Source organism: Catharus ustulatus, chromosome 10 (assembly GCF_009819885.2).
Source record: "Catharus ustulatus isolate bCatUst1 chromosome 10, bCatUst1.pri.v2, whole genome shotgun sequence".
NCBI classification, from domain to species: Eukaryota; Metazoa; Chordata; class Aves; order Passeriformes; family Turdidae; genus Catharus; species Catharus ustulatus.
Window position 1 is genome coordinate 11,184,239 of NC_046230.1, and position 26,385 is coordinate 11,210,623.

The 26,385-nt window shown below is 36.9% G+C and overlaps 1 protein-coding gene across 3 annotated transcripts in view; it reads left to right on the forward strand.

Moving 5' to 3' along the window:
- The window catches only part of RASA2 (RAS p21 protein activator 2), a 43,018-nt gene that overhangs the window by 9,927 nt on the left and 6,706 nt on the right, over positions 1-26,385 (forward strand). The window contains exons 3-15 of one of the 3 annotated variants that reach the window (XM_033068478.1): positions 1,137-1,240; positions 2,244-2,338; positions 6,225-6,301; positions 12,878-12,961; positions 14,771-14,843; positions 16,081-16,157; positions 17,531-17,629; positions 19,679-19,835; positions 21,421-21,569; positions 22,843-22,957; positions 23,410-23,484; positions 24,154-24,277; positions 25,648-25,754. In XM_033068478.1, the coding sequence (XP_032924369.1) occupies positions 1,137-1,240; positions 2,244-2,338; positions 6,225-6,301; positions 12,878-12,961; positions 14,771-14,843; positions 16,081-16,157; positions 17,531-17,629; positions 19,679-19,835; positions 21,421-21,569; positions 22,843-22,957; positions 23,410-23,484; positions 24,154-24,277; positions 25,648-25,754 (1,336 nt within the window). The other 2 variants (XM_033068480.1, XM_033068481.2) reach the window with 2 other exon arrangements.

Consider the following 26,385-nt stretch of genomic DNA (forward strand, 5'->3'; position numbering starts at 1 on the left):
TTTGGAGGGAAGAGAGGATGGTGACTTGTTCTTTCGGGTCTGCTTTGGGTAGGCAATAACTTGAGCTGCTTCTTCTAAACTTAAGCATGTTTGTCGCATTTGTATTAGTTTAAGAAAGTATTGTAGCAGTAATGTCAGAATGATACTTTGCTGAGAAACAAATAAAACCCAACATTTGTTTCAGGGTTTGGTATAACTCTTATCACATTACTATTCTACATAAAAGTCATTTCATGAACATCTTTCCCCAGTGATACTAATATCTTGTAACTGAAACTATTTTAAGAACCCAGTTGTTCTGAAATAGGAGGGTTTTTCTGTGGATCTGCTTGACTTTCAAAATTCATCACTTCCACTAGCACAAACATCGTTGTGGTTTTGTTCAGTTTTGAAATACTTTTGTGACTGCTGGCTCTGATTACATCAATAAGTACTCCTCAAATTTAATAAGAGTATCAGTTCTGGGAGTGAAGATACCAACACATTGTATGAAATATGTGTAGCATAGAGGAACCAGAGTCTCTTTCTCTCGAGGGCTGTGCAAGTGGCAGTTAAATAGGGTCAGCTGTGTAAACATGATATTGGAGTTCTTTTGGTGGACCATTTTGGCATGAGGGAGAATATGTGTATTTGAGATTAACATTTCTCTTCTTCACTGTTCTGTCATTTAGTTTGTAGTCATAATGACTTCTTACAGGTCTGAATCTTAGAACAACAGTTTTGACATGAAAGATAGAGCTAGACAAATGCCAGTTAGTTAAGTAATCAATACATTGTGTTTAAATGTAGTTTAATCATGTACTGAATAAGAACATGAAACAAAACTTGTGCATGTCTCAGAAAGTCTAGAGAACCAACTGGAATAATTTTGAGACAGAAGAATAGAATTGAAATTGCAGAGGAGATACCACTCTCCGTGTGCTCTGATTCTTACCTTTGGTTAAACAAACAGAAGGCATTGCCATGTTATTGTGTGTCCTTGTCTTGAAATGGTTTTGAGCACCTTTGATGACAGCTCAGTGTAGTGCTGAGGGCCATGGGCTGGGACAAGAGTAAAATGTGGCATTTTAATGTCCATCTTCTATATAAATCGCATAAAGTGTTCCTCTATTTTAACTTCAAATCTTTCTTTTCAGTCCTTACTTTGGAGAGGAGTTTTACTTTGAGATTCCAAGAACATTCCAGTGGTTGTCCTTCTACATTTATGATAAAAGTGTTTTACAAAAGGACCTGCGTATAGGTAAGTGTCTCTGAGGTGCTGTCTGCATCTTGCAGAACACTTGGCTGTTCTCAGTAGCATTTTCTGTAGGATTAAGGATACAATTATTGGTGAAGCAACTTTCAAAACTGTGTGTAGTGAATTTAAATGCTCCTTTAAAGTTTGAAAATAAGGATTTTGTTTCCTTGCTTGATTCTATTTTATTAAAATATGTTTGTTTTTTAGGCTTGTAGGACATTTTATAGTCTTATTATGGTCTGAATGCCTTTTAAAAAGTGATCTTTTCTCCAGTTTTGCTTTATTGGAATATTTGAATAATTGTCACTACTTATAGATCTTTAAAGAATAAATGGTGGAATAATTCCCCAATAATTACAATTGTGGAATAATTCTTAAAACCATTTATAGATAATTTTTTTCCCTGTCAGTGCAACCTGTTACTTACAAAGCATTTGGCAGTGATTTGTGTAGCTTAAGTGAAAAATCACAGGAGGTGGATTTCTATTTCTCCCTCCACTGCATAATGACTTTATTGCAGCTGCTTTTTGGATACAAAGCTCTAATAGTCTGCTGTGGAAGAAGCCTTTCCTTTACTTGAATTGAGGAAGGAAATAATTTGCACCAGGATGTCAGATAATTTGATATAATAACAGCTTTCCAAATAGCAATCAAAAGAGTAAAAGACATCTACTTCAGTTTCCTGTTTAAACATTCTTGAACACCATTTTTGTTCTCGTAAATGTATTATGTTATTTCCAGCCTCAAGTGTTTTCTTTATTTTACCTTCTTATTGGTGATATCCAGGATAACAAATAATAATTAATGCCATCAGACTTTATATAAACTATTTTGATTTACTTACCCAGAACATTCCTTATATCATGTTCTTCATATGGCATCATAAACTTAAAGAAAAACTTAAAAGAGAGTTTAGAAATAACCAAATTTAAAACATAGTTAAATATTTGTTCTATTCAGATGAAGGTAATACTTACACTTCTCTCCCCCTGCCACCCTCCCTCAGGAAAGGTGTCAATCAAAAAAGAAGATTTATGCAACTACACAGGAAAAGAGAACTGGTTTATGCTTCAACCTGTTGATTCTAATTCAGAGGTTCAGGTAACTATTGAATTGCACATTAACATTTTGAAAGTTAAGTACAGTTTAGGACATGTGGTGGTAGAAGATTATGTTGAGCTGTAGGAGATAGGACTTAGCACCTAGGCTGGTAATGTTCTGCATGGTACTTAAAACTGGCAGAAGACATGAAGCAACTGTTTGGGAAATGTCTTAACAGTATTTTGATGTCTGAAATGCTTGTAAGAGGAGCCTTGAGTACTTGAGGCACATGAATGTATCCTAAAACTCTTGAGTAAATTTTTTTTTGGTCATTTTGGTGTTAACCTAAATAATGGCTTCTTCTGTGACATTGAAGTGGTTAGTCTCTAGAATTTGAAGATACTTGTGCTGTGTTCACGTATCTTATCTTGAAACACTTTCTGCGTTTGGTATCAACAACTTGCACTTTATTTCACTTGCAACTTTATTTCACCCTATGGTTCTTCAAACAGGATTGTTCTAGGAATAGGTAAAAGTGAGATGGCTCCAGAAGTTGTAGTAATTCTCCTTTTGGTTTCAAGAACAAAACAGAATTCTTGAGAATCTCTTAGCCTTCTTGCTGTGATAAACTATTTGATTTTAATAGGGTTTTTTTCCAGATTTGCCTGAGGGCAAAAGTCTTAGACTTGACAGTGTTTGTATTCTTTTAGTAACGTGAAAGTCCCTTTGGGGAGAGAGAATCCTGGCTACTTTTACAACATCTGAATGTGCAGAATTCTCCTATTATTTCCACAGATGATTCATTTATGAGCCATAAGTTTAGCCTGCAGCTCTTGGGTATAGGAGGGCATGTGGTTACTTTACGTGAAGACAGATTTTCAAAACGTCTGAATACCACTTCCTCTTCTGTGTTGAAAATCAGTCTCTTTCAGTTACGATAGAACAGAATAGAATGGTTCATTTGGAAGGGACCTAGAGATCATCTAGTCCAGCTACACATTGTCTTCTTTGATTCTTTCATGTAATCATTAAAAATTCTAGAAAGCACTTTCCAGATATAAACTGAAGGGCAGTTCCCAGTTTGACTTAAACATTTTCATGCTAGTTATGTTTCTCTTCTGTCATAAAAATGTATTGATGTGTGCAAGGCAATAGGATAGCATAGAAGTATTTTGTGTTCCATGAATATGCGTAAGACACTTCACAGTTTCTTGGTTGAGATTATTTTTGGGGTTTTCCATAACCCTGCATTTATTTCAAGACTGAATTTAATCTATTAGAATTTCATCTATTCTTTACAGGTTAACTTTGGTATAATTAGCTGCCTGTATACCAGGAATGTTAAGTGTTGGAGATTTTTAGCAAGCAACTGCTCTGCTATGTGTTTTGATATTAGCTGGTTTGTGTTTTACTGCTGCTCACAGTATGATGAGTTCATATTAAACTTGTTTTCTTGAAACTTTTTCCTTTTTCCACTAGTTCTTGAAAAGTAAATGTGGGAATACTAAGTTAATAAACCAGAATTTGAGAAGTTGGATGAAACATGCCACATGTAACTGCAGCTGGAACAAACTTGTTTATATATATTAGCTTTTAAGAAAATTTCTTGTTTTCTAAAATGCGGATGGTGTCATCATGCTAGTAAAATTGTTAGGATTACTTGACCTTTTTTTTATTTATAAAATCTTCATTAATCTGGTTTGAAATTGGCTCATTTGATTAAACACACCCTTGATCTATATTATTTATAGTAAGAAACTTTTATGGAGATTTATATATATATTGATATATAAATAGTTTATACCTGTATTTATACATAGAGTTTTTATAGAGATCTTTACTTGAAAATCACATTGGCAAGATCAAAATCTTTCATACACTGTTAAGGTTTTGAACCTTCACTGTTCTTTTTCTTAAAATTGATAGGATCTGTGTCAGTAAAACTCCCATCTTCTTACAGTAAGTACCTGAAAATTGATAGTTAATCCATTTGTAAAGTTACAATGATATGTACCTGCCTTTGAACAACCCTGAGATCTAGAGATGCAAAGTGTATTCACACAGTCACTGTTTATTATTTATTGCACAAGAATGGCTGATTTCTCTGTTTTGAAGTAAAAGCCTTCTGTGCAGCCACATTTAAAACCAGTTTCGTATTATGTCAGAAGTTCTGATACAGATCTGAAGATCAGCAACTTTAGGAAACCATCACACTGCTCTTGACAAACAAAACAAGGGTGTTCTAAAACTCTCCGTGCATGTTGGGGAAATACTTAGAGCCATGTTTCTGTAGTCATCGTGGTACTGAGCTGGAAGCAAACTACATCCATAGGTAGTTCTCAGGAGCAGCAATATGCTGTTTTACTCCTACTGTTGGGTGTAAAACACAATTTGTGGGTTTTGGTTTTAAAAGCAAAAGGAAGATGTTTAGGCCATTCACACAGCATCTGTTTTCTAAAACAAGTAAAGTCAGCTATTTAAATAAATACTGAAAATGTTTGTCTTTTCATTTGTCATTCAAAAACTTTACCTTGTAAGGCTGTTGGCATGCTTCTTGGTATCCTGTTTTTATCCTGTAAATCTGTTTTTGTAATGGAGTTTCTCTGCTTGACAAATACTTTCTTAATGTACCTGTGTTCCTGTCCCTGTAGTAGCAGTTTGCAAAACACTTGGCAGGCATCCCAAAGCACTTACGTTTGTAACTGCCTTGTAAAAGAGGCTTCATTTCTCCTCCCATGTGACGAACAGAGAGGGAAATGCAGCCTTTGCCCCAGGGGATTTACAATAAAAACATTGCAGTTTTATGTCAAAACGTAACTGCTACAGAAATATGTGTAAGATCAGCTAAGTGTTTTACTTCCATTTTAGCAGAAAGGCAAAGCTGTAGTTCAGATTATGACTTGCTTCCTTTACCACTATTGTAAACCACCTTCCAGAGCCCTTCCACAAGAATTTTGGTTGTGATCACACCGGTTCCACCTAGCAAATAGACGAATACCGAGGAAAACATTGTTAGAGAAAAGGCTGTCAGTGTGTGCTTATCTTAGATGTAAAAGCCAGCACAAACAGCCAGGCACTGAAAGGAATAGCAGGTATTGTTCAGGTGGAATCTTACTTGTTTGGGGCAAGATTCAAGTACTAAATTTTGGTCATCCCAAGAAAGTTGCATATCATGGTTTAAAGTTATGGAGCCTTTTATTGAGAGAGTACAGTAGGTTGGCCCTTGCTGATTTCTGAAGTTAATCCATGCTGTGCCATCATTTATGGTTTATTTTTCTTAAATGCATCCTGCCATGTCAGAAAAAGAAAAAGAGGAAGCTGAGTTTAGCAATTATTGTTACCTTTTCCTCTCTTTTGATTGTGTTTACTGTTCCTTAAGTTCATCTGCAGTCTTCATGAGATAATTGAAAACTGCCTTGGGATGCACAGTACATTTCTAAGTTATATTTAGTCTTTTGTGATGGACATGATTTCACAGTGGAGATTAAATGCTGCTGGTGATGGCTATTGCATGCTATTCTACTTTTCTAGGTATACCTACCTGCCTTCGGAGTCCAAGGTAATTTTAGAACTTTCTCGTGAAGTGTTCAGAAATTCATGTCTGTGCAAGGGTTCATCCCATGCTTGGGACAAAATAGCTGAGACTTGCTCTCAGTAATTGCTCATGCTGGAAGAAATACCTGTGTGTGTTAAATCTCTAGAGGCTTGACTGATTTTTGTGCTGTCTGCAGATGAGGTAGTGCTTCTCTATAGCGTTGTCTCAAATTTCAAGTGCATCCATCATGCTCTACTTGCAGGATGTGGTTTAGATGAGGTATTTTCTTTAAGTGGTTATATTGGAATTACCTTAAATAACTTCTAACTGTAAAATACATTAATGTTCTAACTCCTACTGTTAAAAGATGTTTTTTAAACTATTTGTTTTTCTCTCCTGGTTTTTTTTCAGGGGAAAGTTCACCTTGAACTAAAACTGAATGAACTGATAACAGACAATGGATCTGTGTGCCAGCAACTAGTAGTACAGTAAGGAAATACATTAATCCTTTAATATTTGGTTGGTTGTTAGAACATTATGGGACTTGTCTTTCCTAATACTAGATGTCTGCATGTCTTGGTATCAATAGCATTTTTCTTTTTATGTGACTTTCCTTGGAATCTGCCTTATGAGGAGATGAGTATATGAATAGGGAACTCCAGCAGAAGTTTGTCACAGCTGCTCATCTCTGCTGCCAAAGCCCTCACTTTTATTGGGACTGCTAGGATTAGTATTGTGTAATTCCAGTTTAATTTGGTCTGATGAGAAAGCTGGGAATGTGCAATGCAGCTGACAGCCAGAACTTGCAGTACTGCTGTTACTGACTGAATTATTGCTGCTGCTGGTATTTTGGGGGGGATTGGTATGGTAAAATTTATTACTAGTTTTGCTTCAAAATTATTTTCTTCTGGTTAGCCATGATAAGGAATTCTTACTAAAAAATGAAGAACCAGAGTATTGTTCTGGAGCAGCATGTTTGCCACATTTCAGTAAAACTTCTTAGCAATCACTTCAGGAGCTTTCACTACCAAACTTCATTTTGACTCTGAAGTGTAAAAGTGCTACAGCATGTCAAAGAGCATCATAGAAATAGTACATTTTTGGTATCTTCGGTAATGTCATTTTCATTATGAAGTTAAGATGATACTCTTGTCTTAGTCAACTCTCTAAACTTGGATGAGTAGTTGATTTGGAGCAGGACCCAGCAAAGCGGTCTGTTTACTGTTCTCTAACTTGGTATGAAGGGGGAAGCTGTTCTGTGTAGAGCTAAGCTAGTGAATGGTGAATGGCTAGTGAATCTAGTGGTGGTTTAATGGCTTAGGTTGATAATTCAGGTGAGATGGAACTTGCTGAACATCAAGGTATCTTTTTTACTTAAAGGTAATTTGGAATGTGTCTGCTTTTGTAGTAGGATAGCAACATGGTTGATTGGGAGTCCAGGTGCTCTTAGTTTTGTATCCCACTTGCAGCACAAAGCAGAATTAGAACAGCTTTTTCCCCATGGACTAGTCACCACCAAAAGCTGGCTGAAGCTTTATGACTTTGTTTTATTCCCAACTTTCTTAATTTTCAGAAAATTTTACATTTTTATATGTTCATGCACTTCAAATTAGTGTTTTTGGGTTTTGGTTTTAAGAACTTGCCTGGATTTTTTCCTATGATGAGGAAAAGTTGCATTAGAAAGTTACTGTTGCAAATTGCAGTTTTGAGTAGGAAGTGGTTTACTCACTGTGCCCTCTTTTAGGATCTCTTTATGACGGAGATAATTGATCAAAAGGAAGCCAGGGTTCTCTCTTGGTTGCTGCACTCACCCACTCACAGCCATGTGGGAGAGGATTGTGCGTTAAACGCTGCACTATTACATCAGTGCTGTTGTCTGAGGTTATGAAACACACTGGAGTTCCTTAAACTAAAAATGTTTAGTACATGTTTTACCACACGTGCTGCTGCCCTTGAAATAATTGACTGCGTTAATAATACATTTTATGTAAATATATTTTGGAAGAGAAAGTATGAGAAATAAGAAATCTCTCACTCAATGTGGTATTACTGAAATGGATGTAAGGACATTTTTGAGATGTGTGAGGAACTTACAGAAAATACATGTGAGAGTATTAAAGAGAAAATTAAATTCTCTAAAACCCTGTTTGTTTTGGAAATTTCCCGTAATAATTAGTAAGTGATGCACTTCCTGCCGTGTTTCACTAGTCACCAGGCCCTGAGAAGACGTTGAATTAATAACTCCTTTAACAAAGCTGAAGGATAGAAAAGAGCAGAACCATGATAGAGTAAAAGAGAGACAAGGAGTGGGCACAAATGTATTTGTGTCTGTTCCTGACTCTTCTTTATCTGTTCTAAACTGGAAAATAATGACCAAAGGAAAAAAAAACACTGAAAATAATTCTTGATATACAGGCTATGATACTTGCCTTTCAGGAGCAGCATTTTGCTTCCTGTTAATGGTGTCTCAGTGCAATGAGAATGAGATGCTTCACCTGTTAATTTTTTTCTAGGATAGGAGAATTCTGGATTGTGCTGGCTTCTGTGAATAGTTAAGTTGCTAATGGATTTCCACTGTGTATTCCCTGAGAGTCCAGAAATTCTACAAAGATGAAAAGCAGTAGCTCCAACTCTCATTACACAAGATGAATCATGGTGTTATGTGCACACACAATAGCAAGTAATTCAAAGGCTGTGATTCTGAGCATTACCTGGAGTCCCGTGTCACCTTGTGGCTGAACCAAAACGATGACTGACTAGGCAAGGGATTCCTGCTGCTTTGGGTCTGTAAAGATGGCTTTAGAAGCTTTTTCTGCTGGTCTTCTAGATGAGTTTTATGATGAGGATTGATTTACAAACTCAATTACAGTCACTTTTTTTGGCATAAAGCATAGTTAATCTTATTTTGGTGAAGTACTGTCTTACAGCTCATGTAGAGCAAGCTAAGCCCTGATTTTACACATAATTTTTGTATTACTTGTAAACATGCATGTAAAGTTTCATGCAGATACACTCACAGACTGTGAATTAAAACTGTTTTGTCTCTGATACTAATTGTTTCCTTTTCTAATGTGTGAATGAGGACGGGAAAAAATGCAAGAGATTACCTGCTGACTCAGTGTGGGTTGTTTTTTTTGAAACCACAGTGGTGTGTATAGTAGCACATTTCACAAATATGTGCTTGCAGCTCTTGCTGGGAGTCCCTAGGAAGAAGTTTGCATGGCCATTGTTTGCATATTTGCTGCTGCTGAAATAGATGATACTTGAAAAGTTTCTTGGCAAATTATGCAGTTGGATGGGGGGCACCTGCCTTCTCTGGGATTAACAGCTCTTCAGGTCTGAAAGAAAGTTTTGTGTATTTACAGTGTGAATCCTTCAAAGCCCAGAAATTATTTATTACAGTTTATTACATACTTTTCTAAATTAACTACACACCATGCTCTCTTAAAATGACCTGTTTGTTACTGTCCCGTGCTGTTTATACTTTGTCTGCTCTCATGAAGTTGTTCTAGTGAACACAGCAATTTTTATGAAGTGTACATACAGATATTAATGGCTGCAGTTAGGGAATGTCTGTCCTTGGAGAGCTGCAGCTGATTTCAATGATGGAGATAGTCAGTGAGGGGGTTTATTGTGGGCTGGGTCTTTTTGGGGACTTATTTTCATCTTCTAAGCTGAATATATGCCAGTTGTATCTGAAAGGTTCTCATTTCCTGTATGAAACTCCTCTTGCACAACAAACTACTGAGATGAGAATTAATGTAAACTGAAACATATCTTACATTGTACTGGAACAGGGCGGTAGTTGGAGAAAAGAACCAAAGTTCTGTTACCTGTTGCTTAGATAGTACATAAGGATATAGTAGTCTAAAATGTGAAATAAAAGTCTTCTAAGTTCCTGTCTACTTCTTCCAACTCTATGCATTTATGCCTTTTGAATGATAGGTGCCTAGCTAGGTAGATGAAACCATTTGTCAAAGCTGAAATATTTTTACTGTGTGTTAGAAATGTATTTATTATGCTTGTCAGAATAGGAGTATATATTTAGTATTATTTTGGTTTTTGATTGGTCAAAATGTTTGGCATTTTGGTGGTGATTTTGCTGGGATTTCTTGGTTGCTGTTTTCCTATTAAAGGAGACTGCAGTTGCAGCACTTTGCCTGATTCTTTGAGGAAAGGCAGTATTCCTGTGAAATTTGTTGACTGGCAAACTGAGTGAGGATTTTTTTGTTCCATTCATTTCCATTCCAACTTTTCATTTTCTGTTAAGTCTACTCTAGATCAGCCACTTCAAACATCTTCAGATTTTTTAAACATGTTTACTGGAAGCTGTTTGTTTAGTAGCTTAAAAGTATCAGTAATGATTCAGTGCAGTGTGCTCAGTCCCTGGGGAGGAACAATCCAGCTCGGTAGTGCCGAGTTCATTTGATGGTTTCCTATCCCTAATGGCTGCTTGCCTTTGGAGCTTGGGAGGGCTTCTGCATGACCAGGATAATTCAGTTTGACAAACTGACAACTGGCTTGCAACCTAAAAGCTTCCTGTGAGGGTGGTAAACAGAAGCAGCAGTTGAGCTGACTTGGCTGTGCTGTCACTTATGTGTCTAAAGCAGACTCCAGGCAGTACCTGCAGACTGAAGGGATGGATCTGACTGGCTGCCTTGGAGTGAGAGATGGAAGTGGGGAGGAACTGAGATAAATTTGGAACAAATTTTTGTGCCTGATAGGTGTGGAAGAGAGAGATTCAGGGATACTAGGAGTTGATTAGTCAGGGGAGGTGTTATACCAGGGCAGGCTATCTGATAAACCAGGCAGACCTCACTTGCTGGCTACAGAACTGGGGCTTGGGCAGGAGGTGAAAAGTGAATGCTAGAGCTGCCTCTGCAGGGAGACCAGTGTGAAATCAACTTGAAGTGACAGATGAATCCATAGATTCTAGTTCTGCTGCAAGACTGTGAGGTTGTCAGTAGAATGTTTTTCAACTCACAGGAAATCACAAACAAGCCTTTCTTTAGGTTGTGTATGTTGTGGTCAAGTGAACAGAACAAGCTGTTTGTGTAACAGAAGGTCCCACAGACTTGTATCTGTTTGCTAGAGCAATCCAGGAGTTTGAACATGCCAAAGACTGTAAGAAGAGAAATGGTGGTGTTCTTGTTAAAACAGCTGAATTCCCTTCAGATAAGATTGGCTGATTTATCTGCTGCTGAATTTCCTATGAGGTTCAAATTGTGGCTGATTTATAGGTACACTTGGCACTCACAGCTGAAACTGCAAAGCCCGAGGAGCTGCAGAGTGTTTTATGCTCCAGGATGCCTATCAACCTGAAAGAATTGAGTCTTGCCTCAGATCAGATACCCCAAATCACTGAAAAGTCTAGATAGTTTAATTTTGTTGCCACTCTTCTGTGCCACTTGTGTGTTGGAGGAGGAATCAATTAATGCTTATGAAACAACTGGATGTTTCAAGAACCCATTTAAATGGTGGGTTTGAAGTCACTGTAGTGTTCATTGTGATTCAAAAATTATTGAAATGCTGAAAGCCACATGCTTGATAACTGGAAGAAAAATAACAAATGATTGTGCAGTGGTTCAGCACTAAATGTTCTCTGAACTGGCTAAGACAAAGGGACTTTTTGGGGGGTAAATACCATCTTGTTTATAATTGTGCATACTCCAAAGAGGGTGGAGTTTTGAGGCAGCACAGGAGTATTAGTGTCTGTTGTTTCCACATTTATTTGAATTTGTAGCTCCTGTTATTCTTTTAACACCATTTTACTACAGTACCTAAAGCACTTATTTCAAAATGTGTGCAGTTACATAGCTTTAACTTGATCTGCACAACTTATTATTCCACATTATAATATTAGAACATTTATTTAATTGTTCATATGAATTTAGAGAAGTCTATTTTCTTCCTAAGTTGCCTGGGTTTTGGATTTTATTCAAACTAGCAAATTTTGACAACTGAAGCTTTCTTGCATTAATTTAGTTAAATTCCTGCAATACAGCTAAAAATTGCATTATTTTAAAGAGAACAGGAATGCAACATTCAAATCTCATTCCTGTTTTGTTTATGAAGTTTTGTAATCTGCTGAATGTTTCTGGACTTAAACTGTAGAGTGTATGGTTACATTAAAGCATCATTTTGCTAGAAAGTCTGGTTTGTGCAAACTCTTGTGCTTTACTTTAATTGTTCCAGCTGTTTTTAGTTAATGCTTGTATGTGGGCAGCATCTGAAGGTTAGGCAGCTTGCTCACTCCGCTCTGGTTGCTGCTCTGGTGATTCAAAGATTGCAAGACTTTATAAAAGGTCCGGAAGAGGTTTCTCAGTCTCCATGAGCATTAATTGCCAGCCATCCTGTCCCTTTTGCATCAGGACTGGTGAACAGTGTGCCTGTGTACCTGTTAAACACCTTTACCACTTACTGTATAAATTATGGAAGAAAACATTTATTTTTAAAAGGGTCATTTAATCCTGAACACCAGACTATTGTGAAAAAAGTTTGAAAGTAAACCTTAAGCACTATTTCAAAGGTAGAGCTAGAACTATATACAATAGGTTTGGGTGCTTAATTTTAAATATCGTTTCAGGATTTGACTTTGCATTTCTTAGCATAACTCTGAATGCAATTTATCCAGAATTAAATATTTAAATTCATTTCAATGCCTTCCAGATATAGTTGCTGCCATTGAGTGAGGCCAGATAGCTTTTTGTGGGCCTTGAGAAATCAAATTTAAAAGTTAATGAAATCTGCAAGTTCTCTTAACATATATTACTTAGGGTTTTGTCATTCATGTGCGATACTGGAATGTCTTTATCAAAGCAATTCCAAGAGTTTTGTTCTCACAGAGTCCCCCAAGTATGACTGTATACTTGAGTATTATTTTTTGTTACCATCTAGACATGTACTTCAGGTACATGCAGTATGTTAGATCAGCATATAGCTATATCTTTTTATGTCTTGCTGCATCACACAAAGTTTTCAAAAAGAAAGCGTTGTTTGGGTTGTTTTTTGTTTTTAAGACAAGTAATTGCTTCACTGATCTATTGTTTGCCTTTTCCTTGTAGCATAAAGGAGTGCCATGGGTTGCCGCTTATAAATGGACAGAATTGTGATCCTTATGCAACAGTTTCTCTTGTGGGACCTTCCAGGTAACATTTTAGTATTAAATGAATAAATCAATAAATGCCGTGATGTTGAACTGGAAATGAATGTCATAGGTTTTAAACAAAATCTTTAAAACACAGAAAAATCTTCCAGTGCTCGCATGTGTGCATCACATCTCCATGGATACTGTTCTTTCCCATTCCCTGCCATATGCTCAAAGACTGGGATGGTGTGTGTTCTGTCTGAATTGGCTGCACTAGTCAAGAGCCACTCCTGACTCGGTTCTTTCTTACATTTTGTATTGGACTCTTGATTTTGGCACTGTACTTCCTGTAATCTATGTGAAATTCCTGTATGTCATGATACAGTCAGTTGCTCACTCACCTTCCTCTCTTTTCTGTTTTTCTTAATGTGTGAGTTTCTTTGCAGCAAATGTGTAGTAATTGGGAGGAGACGAAAGAATGAGAGGTTCTGGAACACCTTCAGGATGCTGCATTCAAATTCCCCACAGTTCAAATGTCTCCTTGTTTGGGATCAGCAATCCTCAATAACTGCTGGGTTTTTTCATTTAAGAAAAATTCCCCATCCCACACATTCACTGTGTACAAGTCCCTACCCAAGAAGGAGGATAAGTTTCAGTTGGTTCATTTTTACCACATCAGAGCCTTTCCTTTCTCCGGTGCTGAGGAATTGCCTTTGTGACCATAGTGCCAGGATGTGTTATACCACACTTGTTGGCTTAAAGACTTTGGAAGGATTGTCCCTGAGTAAGCTCTTCATGGAGCATTTTTTTTCTCCTTGGTAATAAATGATCACATATTTTAGGTTTGGCTTGGGGGGCTTTTTGTTTTGTTGAGTTTTGTGTTTTTCCTATGAGGACTAGGGAGGCTCACCTGTGATACTTAGGAATCATGGGGCTGAATGGCAAAGGAGGTAAATTGACACACACTTTCTCTTGGAGTCCTGTGATATGGATGGAAGTGGGAGAATGTTGACCCCACAAAATATTTACCCTGTTAGTGTGGGAATAGATGTGCATATCTGACAGAAATTCCTGGTTAAGATTTTCCAGTCTTATGCATGTGTGACTCATGTACCATGACTGGAATATTTATATGTCCAGTGCCTGAAAATAGGTAGTTGACACTTAGGGCAATTTTTATTCTCCCTTGTCTGTTTTTCTGACCTAATTTATATTTCTTTCTTTTGGAAAGTCATTTGATGCTGCCACAGCCCTTTGCTAAATAAATAAGTCAAACTGTATTCCTGTATAAAACTTGTAATTTTAAAAAAAACAAACGAAAACCAACCCCCAGGGAAGTGCGGGCTCTTGCTTTGTTTGACGCTGTGCTGCTTCATGTCTAACATGAGCAGCAGTTGCGTTCAAAGAAAACCTTCAGTGTCTTGGGTGTAAGACTCTGTCTGTAAAGAAGTAGTGGGTATTTCACCAGCAAAAGAGGGTGGGAAAAACAAAAACTACAGAACAAGACTATGAAAAGTGTGCTCATTACCTTTAGGCAGTGGTAAAGAAATTTAAATTTTAAATGCGTTAGAAATTGTCAATGTATTTTAACTAATATGTGTATGTTTTACCTGTTTGTGAAATTAAATACAACCTTTGAGTTGAATAGATGCACAGTTAACTAGATACAGCATAAAAAAATTTTGCTCTTTAAACTGTATTGTGAAGATGAACTAATTTTATTTTAAGATTTTCCTCATTGATTAAAGTGATTTCTAGAATAACAAAAAAATATTTTAACTTAAATGCATGGGTCCTTCTTGACAATAGAATGATTTTATAATTGTGTGTTTAAGTTGTCTATGGTAAAAATTTTACCACATTGGAACAGGAATGACCAAAAGAAGACCAAGGTTAAGAAGAAAACAAGCAATCCGCAGTTTAATGAAACATTTTATTTTGAGGTAACTTTTTGTGTGCTATTCTTCCTGTTTATCTTTTTATGCAACCCTTCAGATATTTTTAAGCAAGCTGCATAGCAGTACCCAATGCACAAAGCCCTCTTCAAGCAAATTGAAGAGCTTTAACTAGCCTCTCAAATGTAAGTGAATGATGTACTTAAATTTCTGTCTGCCAGACAACAGCATTCCCCTCCAATTGCTGTGTGAACAATTACTTTCTCACAAGCACATATGTGAAGGTAATTCCCTGTCTTGAATCACTTTGTAGATCATCTGTGGCCATGCAGAGTCCTGAGATAACTTTAACCTATCCCATGGGCTTCTATTTAAATATTTTCTTAGCTTGACCTAAAACACACAAACTATTTATTTATTAAAGTAATATAGTGATTATACCCCCAAAAAGTTAATTTTATTTTAAAAAGTTAACTTTGTTATTTAGGAGTTGATTTCAATTCTATATGAGTTATCTGACAATAAACAAATTATGAGTTTAAATTTTCATCTGATTTGTGTCAGTAATAAAGATTTGCATTTAAAGCTTGCTGTGCTGAGAGCTGGAAGGAGTACAACTATTGCATGTGCCTCAAATGTATTATAATTTAGTTTGTTTCTATGAATCCTGGTCCTGCTGTGGGACTTGAGTGAGAAATAGTTTCATATCTATGCACAGTTTCAAAGCAGGTATGTGTCTCAGTTGACCTGCTCAAGAACACTGAGTGTGATTTCTTAGGAAGTCAGATATCAGGATAAAAATGTGATCCAAACCACTCTGGTGATTTTCTGACTTACGATTTATTGGAGTTAAATTGAGAATGCAGTCGGTCTAGAAATCAAGGAATGTAGATGAGAGGTTACAATTGTGTTGTAACTAGGGCAAGAAGAGTGGGCTTCTTATTTGTTATTTCTTTAAATATTTCAAAATTGACCTCAGTTCTTTCATGAGGCTTATGCTAAAGCAAAATAAATTTTTGCCAGTTTTATGTCATACTACTTGTTTTTTCTAATAGATCTATACTGTAATTCCCTCATGTATCAGCTAGCCTTCAATAGGTTCCACCATGAACCCTTCTTGACCCATTTTTCTCCTGCTTTCTGGCAAAAGGCAGTTTGTTTGGTCGACTGACCTTTTTTCTTTGTATAAGGAACAGTAACTACTTACCTGTGGTAGAGGCAGGGAGAGTTTTCTTTGTTTTTTTTATAGACAAAAAGTGTGTTAATAGGAGGAATTTACTTGCAGGTAACCAGGTCCAGCAGTTACACAAAAAAGTCCCAGTTTCAGGTGGAAGAAGAAGATATTGAGAAACTAGAAGTCAGGTAAGCTATGTGGATTAGAAAGTGATATCATAGAATTATTAATAAATCATAATATTTCATCATCAAGACAATAAATAGCTGTTTTATCTTAGCGTAGCTCCACAGAATTATTGATCAGACTTGTAGAAAAGATGACATAGAAGATGTCTTTTTTTTTTTCTTGTATTTCTTATGGAAGATGAGGGGGTTTTTTTGTTTGTTTTGACATAAATAGTGGTTGAGTGTATCTAGCAGCCTAAACTTCCTTCATGTGCCTGTGAGTAGAGATATGAGTACCTTCTATCAAATTATATTAATTTGGGCAGAATATTGGTAATAGAACTTGTACTGAAGATACCAGCATACCTAATCCTAGCCTATGGTTTCAAATATAGTTGGCTAGTTTAATAAAAAAAGAGGGAAATGCTTCTTTTATGAGATTCTTACAATTTCACTTTGTTTTTTAGAGGAACACTTGTGTTTCATCTCTTCCTTGCAAATGCAAATACTCAAAGTATGCTCCCCTTTTCTGCTGTTTTACCCTCAGAGCAGGTCTGTCTGTATTTATGCAATGTAGTTAGAGCTGCAGAGAGCCCTGTACTGAGTTTCTTTTCTTTATTGTGCTCCTGCACATACATGCACCAAATCTGCTGAATGACAGAAAGTCTTCAAGGCCAGCAAATGTTTCCTAACAGGCATCAGAAGAAAAAATTAGCACTTAATCCAAATAGCCATTGCAGAACTAACTTGGTATGTGCATTTTTAACTATTAGCTTCATTAACTAGAACTGTGTATTTCATTGTAGATGCAACTATATTTAGAAAAATAGTCATACCCCAACAAATCTAGTTGTCTTTTGTTTTTGTTTTTTTTTTTTTTTTTGTTCTTGACAACTGCTGTCTGTCAGAAATGTCAGAGAGGTAAGAAGTAATAGAACAAACCCAGGGTGCATGTCTGGAACCTGATTCCTTTTGAGGTTGTAAGTGTACGAGCTGCTGCTTGGAAAAACAAGCGCATGTGTTGGTGTGGTATTGCAGTGTGCCAGATTCTAGCAGTTAGGTAGATATTTAAATATATTGGTTAAAAAGTTCACTTGAATTACCTGAGAAGAAATGTGCACAGTTTTTGGGGGTGGAGACAGCGCAGAACCCATACACTGTGCCAGTATCACTTTTATTTACTGATGCAAGGTCTGCAAGTCTTAACTTTCACTGTTATCTGTTCTTTATGGGTTAATAAGCCACTTGTTTGAGTCTTGATTTATTTAGAATGGAGTGAGATTTCTAACATTTGCTGCCTGCATGCATGTGGATTAGTGCTGTAAGGCAGTTATTGTAAACTTGCTTATTTCTCTCTGGGAGAAAAGAAAATTAAGGTATGTTTTTGTTTTCAGGGTTGACCTATGGAATAATGGCAATCTGGTACAAGACATCTTTCTAGGAGAAATTAAAGTTCCTGTGAAGGTGTTAAGAAATGATTCTTTTCAAGCATGGTGAGAAATGGTTCAGAAGTGAATTTGCTTGCACGTTTTCCCTTGCAAAGGATATGTTTTATTCTACCTATTCATTAAACCATGTCTTCCTGTTCTAATCTAGGTAAAACATGTTTCTAGAGTTTCCCTGCTCAGTAAATTACCCTGGCAGCAGGTATATTTAACTCTGTTCTTCCCTGTCTGCACACAGTCACGACATATTGATGTGTTTGAGGGGGAAGGGCAGAGAGTGAAGATGGACTTGTGACTGTGTTTTGGTCAGGTTGCTAAATTTCAGGGATCTCTGTATGCTCTTCAGCCTACCCACAAACCTGGAACTCCTCAGAATTGCATCACTAGTAATTAAATTCCTAAGTCAGACTTCCAGAATGAGTGATTAAGAGTTTACTTGATCATTAAGTATGGCTTTTTTTTTTTTCTTTGGTGGGGGCTCCAGAAGTATCTTCTAGAACCAACCAACACCAGGAGAGCTGTCAGGGTGGGGTATGAAAGGAGTTCAGGAAAGAAACACTTCTGTGTGGGGCATCTCAGCACCCTCCCTTCTGATGTTTTTGGGAGCAGGGGCCAATCTCTAGCTCCTGTACTGTCCCAAATGCTTACCAGCAGGAAGGGAGGAGTGCAAGGGATTAGGGTGCCTCCAAGTGTATAAAATATTCTGCTTTTAGTGAACAGGAAAAAGCATAGAGGAAGTGCTTTCATAGCCACACAGAAAACACATGGGAAGGAAGTGTGTTAATAGGAGCTAAATGTAACACAGGTCTTGGCCAGGAACCGTTATAGCTCTGCTCCTTGTACCCACCTCAGGCTCCAAGTGTGTTGGATGTTGAACTGAGACTCTTGGCGTTTGAATGTGATCCTGTAGGTGTTTGAATGTGATCCTGTTGCAGTTTGTTTTTTACACAGTGGTGTATTGCAGATACGGGCTTGTTCTGCCAGTGTCTCATCAACAACTGTATGACCATATTAACATAAAAACAGTTTTGTGTTAACAACCTGCTGAGAGCAAGATTCTATCAGCATGGGCTCATTGCCAGTGAGCTGTGTTTGTGTAGATTTTTGAATTGGCCTAACTCATGTCTAGTTCTCCTGAGTGTGTCTGCTAATATGCTTTGCAGGCACACCTTGCATTGCACATCCTCATATCCAAGTATGATCTGCTTATCAAAAACAGTTCTGTGATTAAAAATAACAATTCTTTTATACTATTACAAATTTATGTAAGATGGTTTTGAATGCAGCTGAAGTACAGCAGAGAAATTATCTCTGCTACTAAATATTTGGAAAACAAGGCTAAGAATCACACTGTTAAGGAGAGGTTCTCCTGGTAAATCAGTTTTATTTTATGTTAGCTTGCCTTCATGGCCTCTGCATCTGATTATGAAAAAAAAAGTCTGATTTCCTGGTTGTAGAAGTCCAAATATACATGATTGCAAAAGAATATTTGGAGATGGGATTTGAGTTTGTTGGGGTGAGTGTTGAAACTAGTGTGATACCACTTAAAAGATGTTAACATTTTTGTAGGGCTACACCTCCTATTGGAATGCAGTGAAACTGCAGCTAATGAATTGTTTTGATGTATTTTGTATTAAGAGGAGAAAAATCTGCTTTTTCCCTATAACTTGTTTCTCTCAAGAGTGGAGTTTGTTAATAAATGTATTTTTTCTGGTCTCAGACAAGACTATTTAAATTCTTCACACTACCTCTTTCACCTGCAGTGTCCAACACCCCAAATATAACCTAGATGTAAAATGACATGACACAGTGTAATCTCAAATTATTCCTGCTAACCTAAGAAATAGTATATACTATTTTACTGTTTGCATAGATGTGAGACAATAAATATAAATCCCATTATGTGTTAAAGATGAATTAAAAACTCTTCATTTTTTTACTTTTGTGTCTCAAGGGGGGGGGGTTGTGAATTTTTTGCAAGTTTTCAGATATAATGTATATATATATTGAAATAGTTAAATGTGATACTTTGCTTTATTATGGAATTAGTCAAATGAATGAAATAGGTATATTTTATAATTGTCCTGTTGCTTACAGGTACTTACTTCAGCCAAGAGAAAATGGAAACAAGTCTTCTAAAACTGATGATTTGGGATCACTTAGATTAAATATCTGTTACACTGAAGACTGTGTACTTCCATCTGAGTACTATACTTCTCTAAGGAACTTGCTGCTAAAATCTGCAGATGTTCAGGTGCTTCTGTTGAAAATTTCATTAAAGTGAAAACTAAAAACGGATTATGCTGTTGTGAGACAATATGAGTTACTCGTGTCTAGGTACAGTAATTTCACGACCATAAGGCGCACTGGACTATAAGGCGCACTTTTTTTTTGCAGCAAGGATCTGCCACTGGCTCCCCCCAATGCGGTTGCTGGCTGAGGCCCCGCCTCAACCCGGTAGCCGCAGCACCGCGGGCCCCTGGGCCCACCTGTACCCAGCAGCCACAGTGCCACGACCCAGCCTGTACCTGGCAGAAGCGGCGCCACGGGCCCCCAGGTTTGCCTGTACACGGCGGCCGCAGCTCCACGGGCCCCCAGGCTCACCTCCACCCGGCAGCCACGGCCCTGCCGGCTCTCCCCGTGGCTCGTGGCTCACACTTCCGGGTTGGCAAATTTCCAAACTTTGCCCATATATAAGGCACACCAGACTATAAGGCGCACTTCCGGCTTTAGGCTAAAATTTTAGTCAAAAGGGTGTGCCTTATAGTCGTGAAATTACTGTAATTGGTTTTGTTTCTTTGTGGTAATTATGTCTGTCACACACAGATGAACAGCTTCTAGAACTCTTACTTCTGCTCCAAAGTACCAGGATTTTCTTCTTATTTTAGAAGGACAAATGGAGACAGGGAAATAACCTGTGCTATATGCCTGGAGGAGATAAAATACTTTCTTCTCATTGGTTGCTCTATTCAACATTCGTTTTTTCTATTGGCCTCTATTAGCTTCTTGGATTTAGAGATTTTCTAGGGACACTGATTCATTATTGGCACTGAAGGGCAGATAATTAACAAAAGGGATCTACTTCAGAATTTATTTCAAATTCTATTTCTGAATTGCTTCTGCCTTTCCCGGGATGTTGATCAGCTGGATTTCTCACCAAGACATGGTGACAAATAGGGAAGTGTGGTAGAGGGTTTGCATAACATTGGGACAGGAATGAAATTGTAGTAACCAGACTTTGTTCTTAGGTCTTTAACAGGTTTTCATCAATTCAGTGTTAATGAAGTACTGACAGAAAATAAGAAAGACAGAAGAAGCAGATGAGACTAAAATTTTTGGTGGCCCATATTCAAATTCTGCTTCACTGGAATTCAGTAATAGCTAAGTTTATAGGTAGCAGCAGTCAGCAGCTGTCTTTTCTACTGAAATAATTTAGTTTTTGTATTGAAATTCCCAACTGTACAGTGGCAACAAACACTTTGACCCTTGATTACAGTTTTAAAAGTCCTATAAAGATACATGATATTATAGTTAAACAATGGTTTCCTGCCTCTAACTTGGGTTTGTGACAAAGCCATTGTTAAACCCTTTAAGGGAGAATGAGTAGGATGAGTACCTACTGAATTCCATTCTTAAATATATTTATAGAGTAGATAAAATTAATTTTCAATTAAGTACCTCTGGAATTGAAGCTTTTAATTGCCATGTTACGCAGAAAATATTGAAACTTTCTGTTTACAAACTGTGTCTGCAGTCTCATTAGATTTGATCTATTTTATCAAATACGTGAAGAACATTTTAACTACTTTACTTAGATTTCCTACTCTGCTTTCTCACAGCCTATTTCTGCATCTGCTGCCTACATTCTGAGTGAGGTGTGTCGAGACAAGTACGATGCTGTACTGCCTCTGGTACGGCTGTTGCTGCACCACCATAAGCTGGTTCCCTTTGTTGCAGCAGTGGCAGAGCTAGATCTGAAGGACACCCAGTATGTATTTCATGTTTATTGATGTAATGCTTTCTAAAATTAATCTTAGAGTTTCACAGGGCTTCATGATACGACACTGATAAGTAAGCCCTTTGGTTTTCTTCCTCTCACATACAACTGACTATATTAATCTTTCAATGCTAGCTTTTAAAAACATTCTTTAAAATCACTTGGAAGCTGGATGTCAGAATTAAGGGTGCTAGGCAGTTTGGTAAGACTTTGTCTTAGATTACATAGCTTTTATTTTATTTGACCACTCTTTATTTGACCACTCTTCACATTTTACTATGCATTGGATTGGGACTTATAAACATAGATGGAACATCTTTAAATTGCTGAATATCTTATGTTGTGTCCTGTAACATGTGGCTTAAATAGGAGCTACTCTTTTTCTGCAAAGATGCTATGTAATTAAGAACGTGGTCTGCATGCCTTGCAAGTAGGAAACATGGGAGTTTTTCCAAGTAGCAGCATATGGCCTGTGAATTTGCAGCTCTGTGGTTAGGAGAGAGATGAAGCAGATGTGAGCAGCAACCACTGCGGTGCCAGGTCTTGTCCCATGGAGGTGTGGGAGGGATTTTGTCACCACAGGACAGTTCATTTCAAAGCACTTCATCTTGATTTAAACAATGTGAGACAGCTTAACTGTGTAGAAAGAAGTGACTCATAGAAAATAATTTTCTAAGCTGCATTTTACTACACACATTCCATTGTAATTGAACTGTAGCAAAGGGAGCTTAAACTAAATCTCTCAGATTAGAAAGATATACTTTCCACAGCTGGCTGTCAGTTTTCTTCAACTGCTGTAATGAATAAAAAAGTAACCTTGGATTAAATATGTTTTGGCTTAAGTGTCTGGGTTTATTGGTGTAGTGCAGCAGTGTGCTGTAACTCCAGATTTTTTTTCACCACGACTACTGGAGGAGGAATTGTATATTGCTGAGGTACAGTTTTCATTATTTTGGAGTTTTTCCAGTTGTTCTTTACGTGTTCCATACTGTAGTATAACTTTAATTGTATAAAATTTCTTAGTCTTTTTCTAATAGTTTTATTTATGTTCCTGCATTTGGTAATTCCTGTAATAATATTCTTGTTTACACTCTTTTTGTTACTGAGTGCTGTTGCAAGCTTGATGTCTACATTCTGGAATTCCTGATTGAAATATGACATATTTTTTTAAATAGTTATTAAATAGCAAGACAGAGTGTAAATTGAATTTCATGACATAGCTTGTTTTTTCTCTGTTCAAATGAAAGAATTTCTTTTCTTACAGAGAAGCAAACACAATCTTCAGAGGCAACACATTAGCAACTCGGTGTGTAGATGAAATGATGAAAATAGTGGGGAAGCACTACCTAAAGGTCACTTTGAAGCCTGTTATTGATGAGGTAGGTTGTCCTACTGAAACTTCTTTGGGGATGCTCAGCCCCCTGTAGTATCCTTGTCTGTTGGGTAGGCATTCTTGTTTCAGCTCTGTGGTAGGAATCACTCAGGTAGGGGAATCCTAGAGGAAGAATTAATTGAGCAGTAATTAATTGGTTAAGTTTATGGGAGGAGCTGTGGTTTGGTATTTACATTTCAGATATTTCAAAATAAACAGTCCCTGAAAGTTGTTCCAGCCTCCAGCACATTGCAGAATTTAACCACGTGATGCTTTATATAATCAATCCATTTGAAAAGGCACAAACAAAAGTGAGGATGATCATTGCATGTTGTTAGGGAGGGTTAAGACCTATTTACAGTTTTATTCCTAAATCTAAGGATCTGGTTTTAAATGGGTGCATTTCCATACTTTCTGTCTGAAAAATTGAACTCCTATAGTTTTTTTTGTTTGTTTCAGATATGCGAGTCTCCTAAACCCTGTGAAATAGATCCCATCAAATTAAGAGAAGGGGATAACGTGGAAATTAATATGGTGAGTTTCCTAACCGGTCTCAAAATCTGAAAGAAAAACAATTTTAAAAGCAGTTCTTTGTAATGGAAAATGAGTAACTCATAGTAGCAATATAACTCTCTGTTCTCAGAGTAAACAAAGAAAAAACTGTATTTTCTTACCCCTCTTTATGAGCACAGCAATGAAAAAGTCCAGTGGAAAATGGGACAGAGGAGAAGCTAAAGACCGCAGTCATTCTTATCAGTGTTTTGGGTGTTTTGATTTGTGATGTCCTGTACTCAGCATCTAGATTATGATGTACCTAATTAGAACTGCTCTAGCATTTTTCATTGAAGTTTTGCTGGCTACTTCCCTCTTAGCAAAGTGTGTTGATGTTTAAGGCAGTAGTTGCTGCAATCAAGTTAACATTCACTTGATATACATGGAAAAAGCTCCTTACTTGTTGTCAAATTACAAAACCAGATATTGATAGGCAGTTTATATTGCTAAACAGTGCTTATATGCTTTAAAAATTATTAAACTACCTTTAAATAGTAGTAATGCCATATACACGTGATGAGGCTTTTAAAATATGCCCTGTACTAAAATTCAGTATTGAATAGTCAGTGTTATATTTGTGCCGAGGGGGGAAAAAAAGGAGAAATGTGAATGTTCATGGTCTGAAAAAATCCCTTTTTTCTGTAATTGCAGGAAAATCTCCGCTATTACGTGGACAAAGTGTTCCGTGAAATAGTGCGGTCGAGTATAAGTTGTCCTACCCTAATGTGTGATGTTTTTTATTCTTTGAGGCATCTGGCTGCCAAAAGATTTCCAAGTAAGTGTTCTCTAAAAACTTCTGAAAGTAGTGTTCAGACTGAAAACTTCTGCAGTTACTTTATGGGGATTGTTAAAATTCTTGTTTTATCCAAAGCTGTGCCTTGAATTTTGGCAGTCAAGCATTTGTTTTTCTGTCAGGCTGTAAGCTACAGTGAAACTTCGTGGTCAATCGAGGCATTTTTTTATTTTCTGATACCAGGGTATAGCAAGTCAGAAACTGCAAGGCAGCAGCAAATGAGAAGTCGTCAAAAAAAGTACAAGAGAATAGAAGAAAAGCACAAGCTATACAAATCACAAAACAAAGTGATTTATTGGAAAGATACTTTACATTTGTAAGAGCTGTTCTGTTTACTAAAGAAATAAGATGTAAACTTAGCATTTGCATCGTTACATGAACTGTCACACTCTTAACGATGACCAGCACATTCATAACTTCTGTGAAGTTAGCTTTAGTACTCCTATAGCTAAATTAGTTATGGGTAGTTTTGGGGAGTTTGGATGATAAAAATAATTTAATGGGTTTGTAAATAGGACCAGTATTAGAATAGCTTTATTCTTTTAGAATGACTTTAATATAGGAGTAATGTAGTGGGTCTGAAATACTCATAGTTTCAGTCAATTAAAATCTGAAATGTCCTGTAATAAGCTACAGATGAAGAATATGCTCTTCATAATGTGGAACATTTCTCTGATTCACGTTTATCACTGAAACTGAGACATAAATTGCTCTAGCTTAGGCAGTCCTTTCAGAAAAGCTGACTTACTGGATCAGATTGAAGTGGTCATTAGTGTAAGAATGTGATCTCACTGTATTTCCCAATATAAAAGTAAATATACCTAAAATACTTAATGAGAAAATTCTCATTTACATCATCAAAATTATATAACAGCATAGGTTTATGATGCAATTAGATTTGTTCCTATATGTTGACTGTATTTGTCATGCAGCATTAATGTATTTGAGTTGTCAGTGAGTAGCTTTCCAGGTGAACAAAAGCAATAGCCCCAGAGTTCAGTGGCAGCTGCTGCAGTGTTTTATCTCTGGGTGCAGCATCCAGCCAGACCTAATCAACTGTGTATGTAAATGCTTGCAATCATCTCATGCTTCCTCCCAGTGGAGCTGATGAGCCATTTGTATGGGAATAGAACTTCTTTTCAGATAAATAAGCAATAAACAGTCCACTACAAGAAGAACATGTTTTACCATGACCACCTTTCTCATTTCATGCACTTCATTGATTTTTCTCTTCTATTTTAAAATATAAATGTCTCCTCTGATGTTACCTTCTTAAGGATTTTTATGTTAACTGTCTTCTTGATTTCCTGTTAAGTTCAGTGCATGTTACATTTCATGGTTTTTCTCTGCAGATGACCCTCATGTACAGTATTCTGCAGTGAGCAGCTTTGTGTTTCTTCGTTTCTTTGCTGTAGCCGTAGTCTCACCTCATACTTTTCATTTACGACCTCACCATCCAGTAAGTCATGTGAAGCTTTGTTCTGTTTTATTCATACCGTCAGATCTGTTGGTGTGGGAAGGCATAAGTTATTTTCAGTAACTGGGAAATAAGATGACTAAATGTCTTTAGGTTCAGTTTCCAAAGAAAATAAGATATTTGCAATTCTTTAAGCATCAGATAATTCAGTCTTTATGGGGTATTCTCAAATGATGTGAAAGAGCTTTCAATGTTAAAGATGCTGTGCTTTTTTGGGAATGTACTTCTTGGGTGAAATAGAAACATGACTGAGGGTCCTTTCAGGTATAGCCCTAAGCTGCCTCGGTTCTTTCCACCAAGGAAGTTAAACATCTAGACATTTATTGCCATTTGGGTCTTAAGCAGAGGTTGTAGCATTATCCAGTAATTGGGTGGTGTATTTATCCTGGACTCCACTAGTTGCAATGGGTTGACAGATTTTCCATTTTCATTTGTCAAATAGATACACATTACAAAAAAAAAGTCAAAGACAGGAATATCAAGATTAAAAACCCTCTGTTATTTTTCACATTAAATACAGAAAATGTATGAAATCTGGTGCTCCACAGGTTATCATTATTGCCTTAATTTATCTGGTTAGGTGTGTTGTCCCTTCAAAAGAAAAAGATACGCT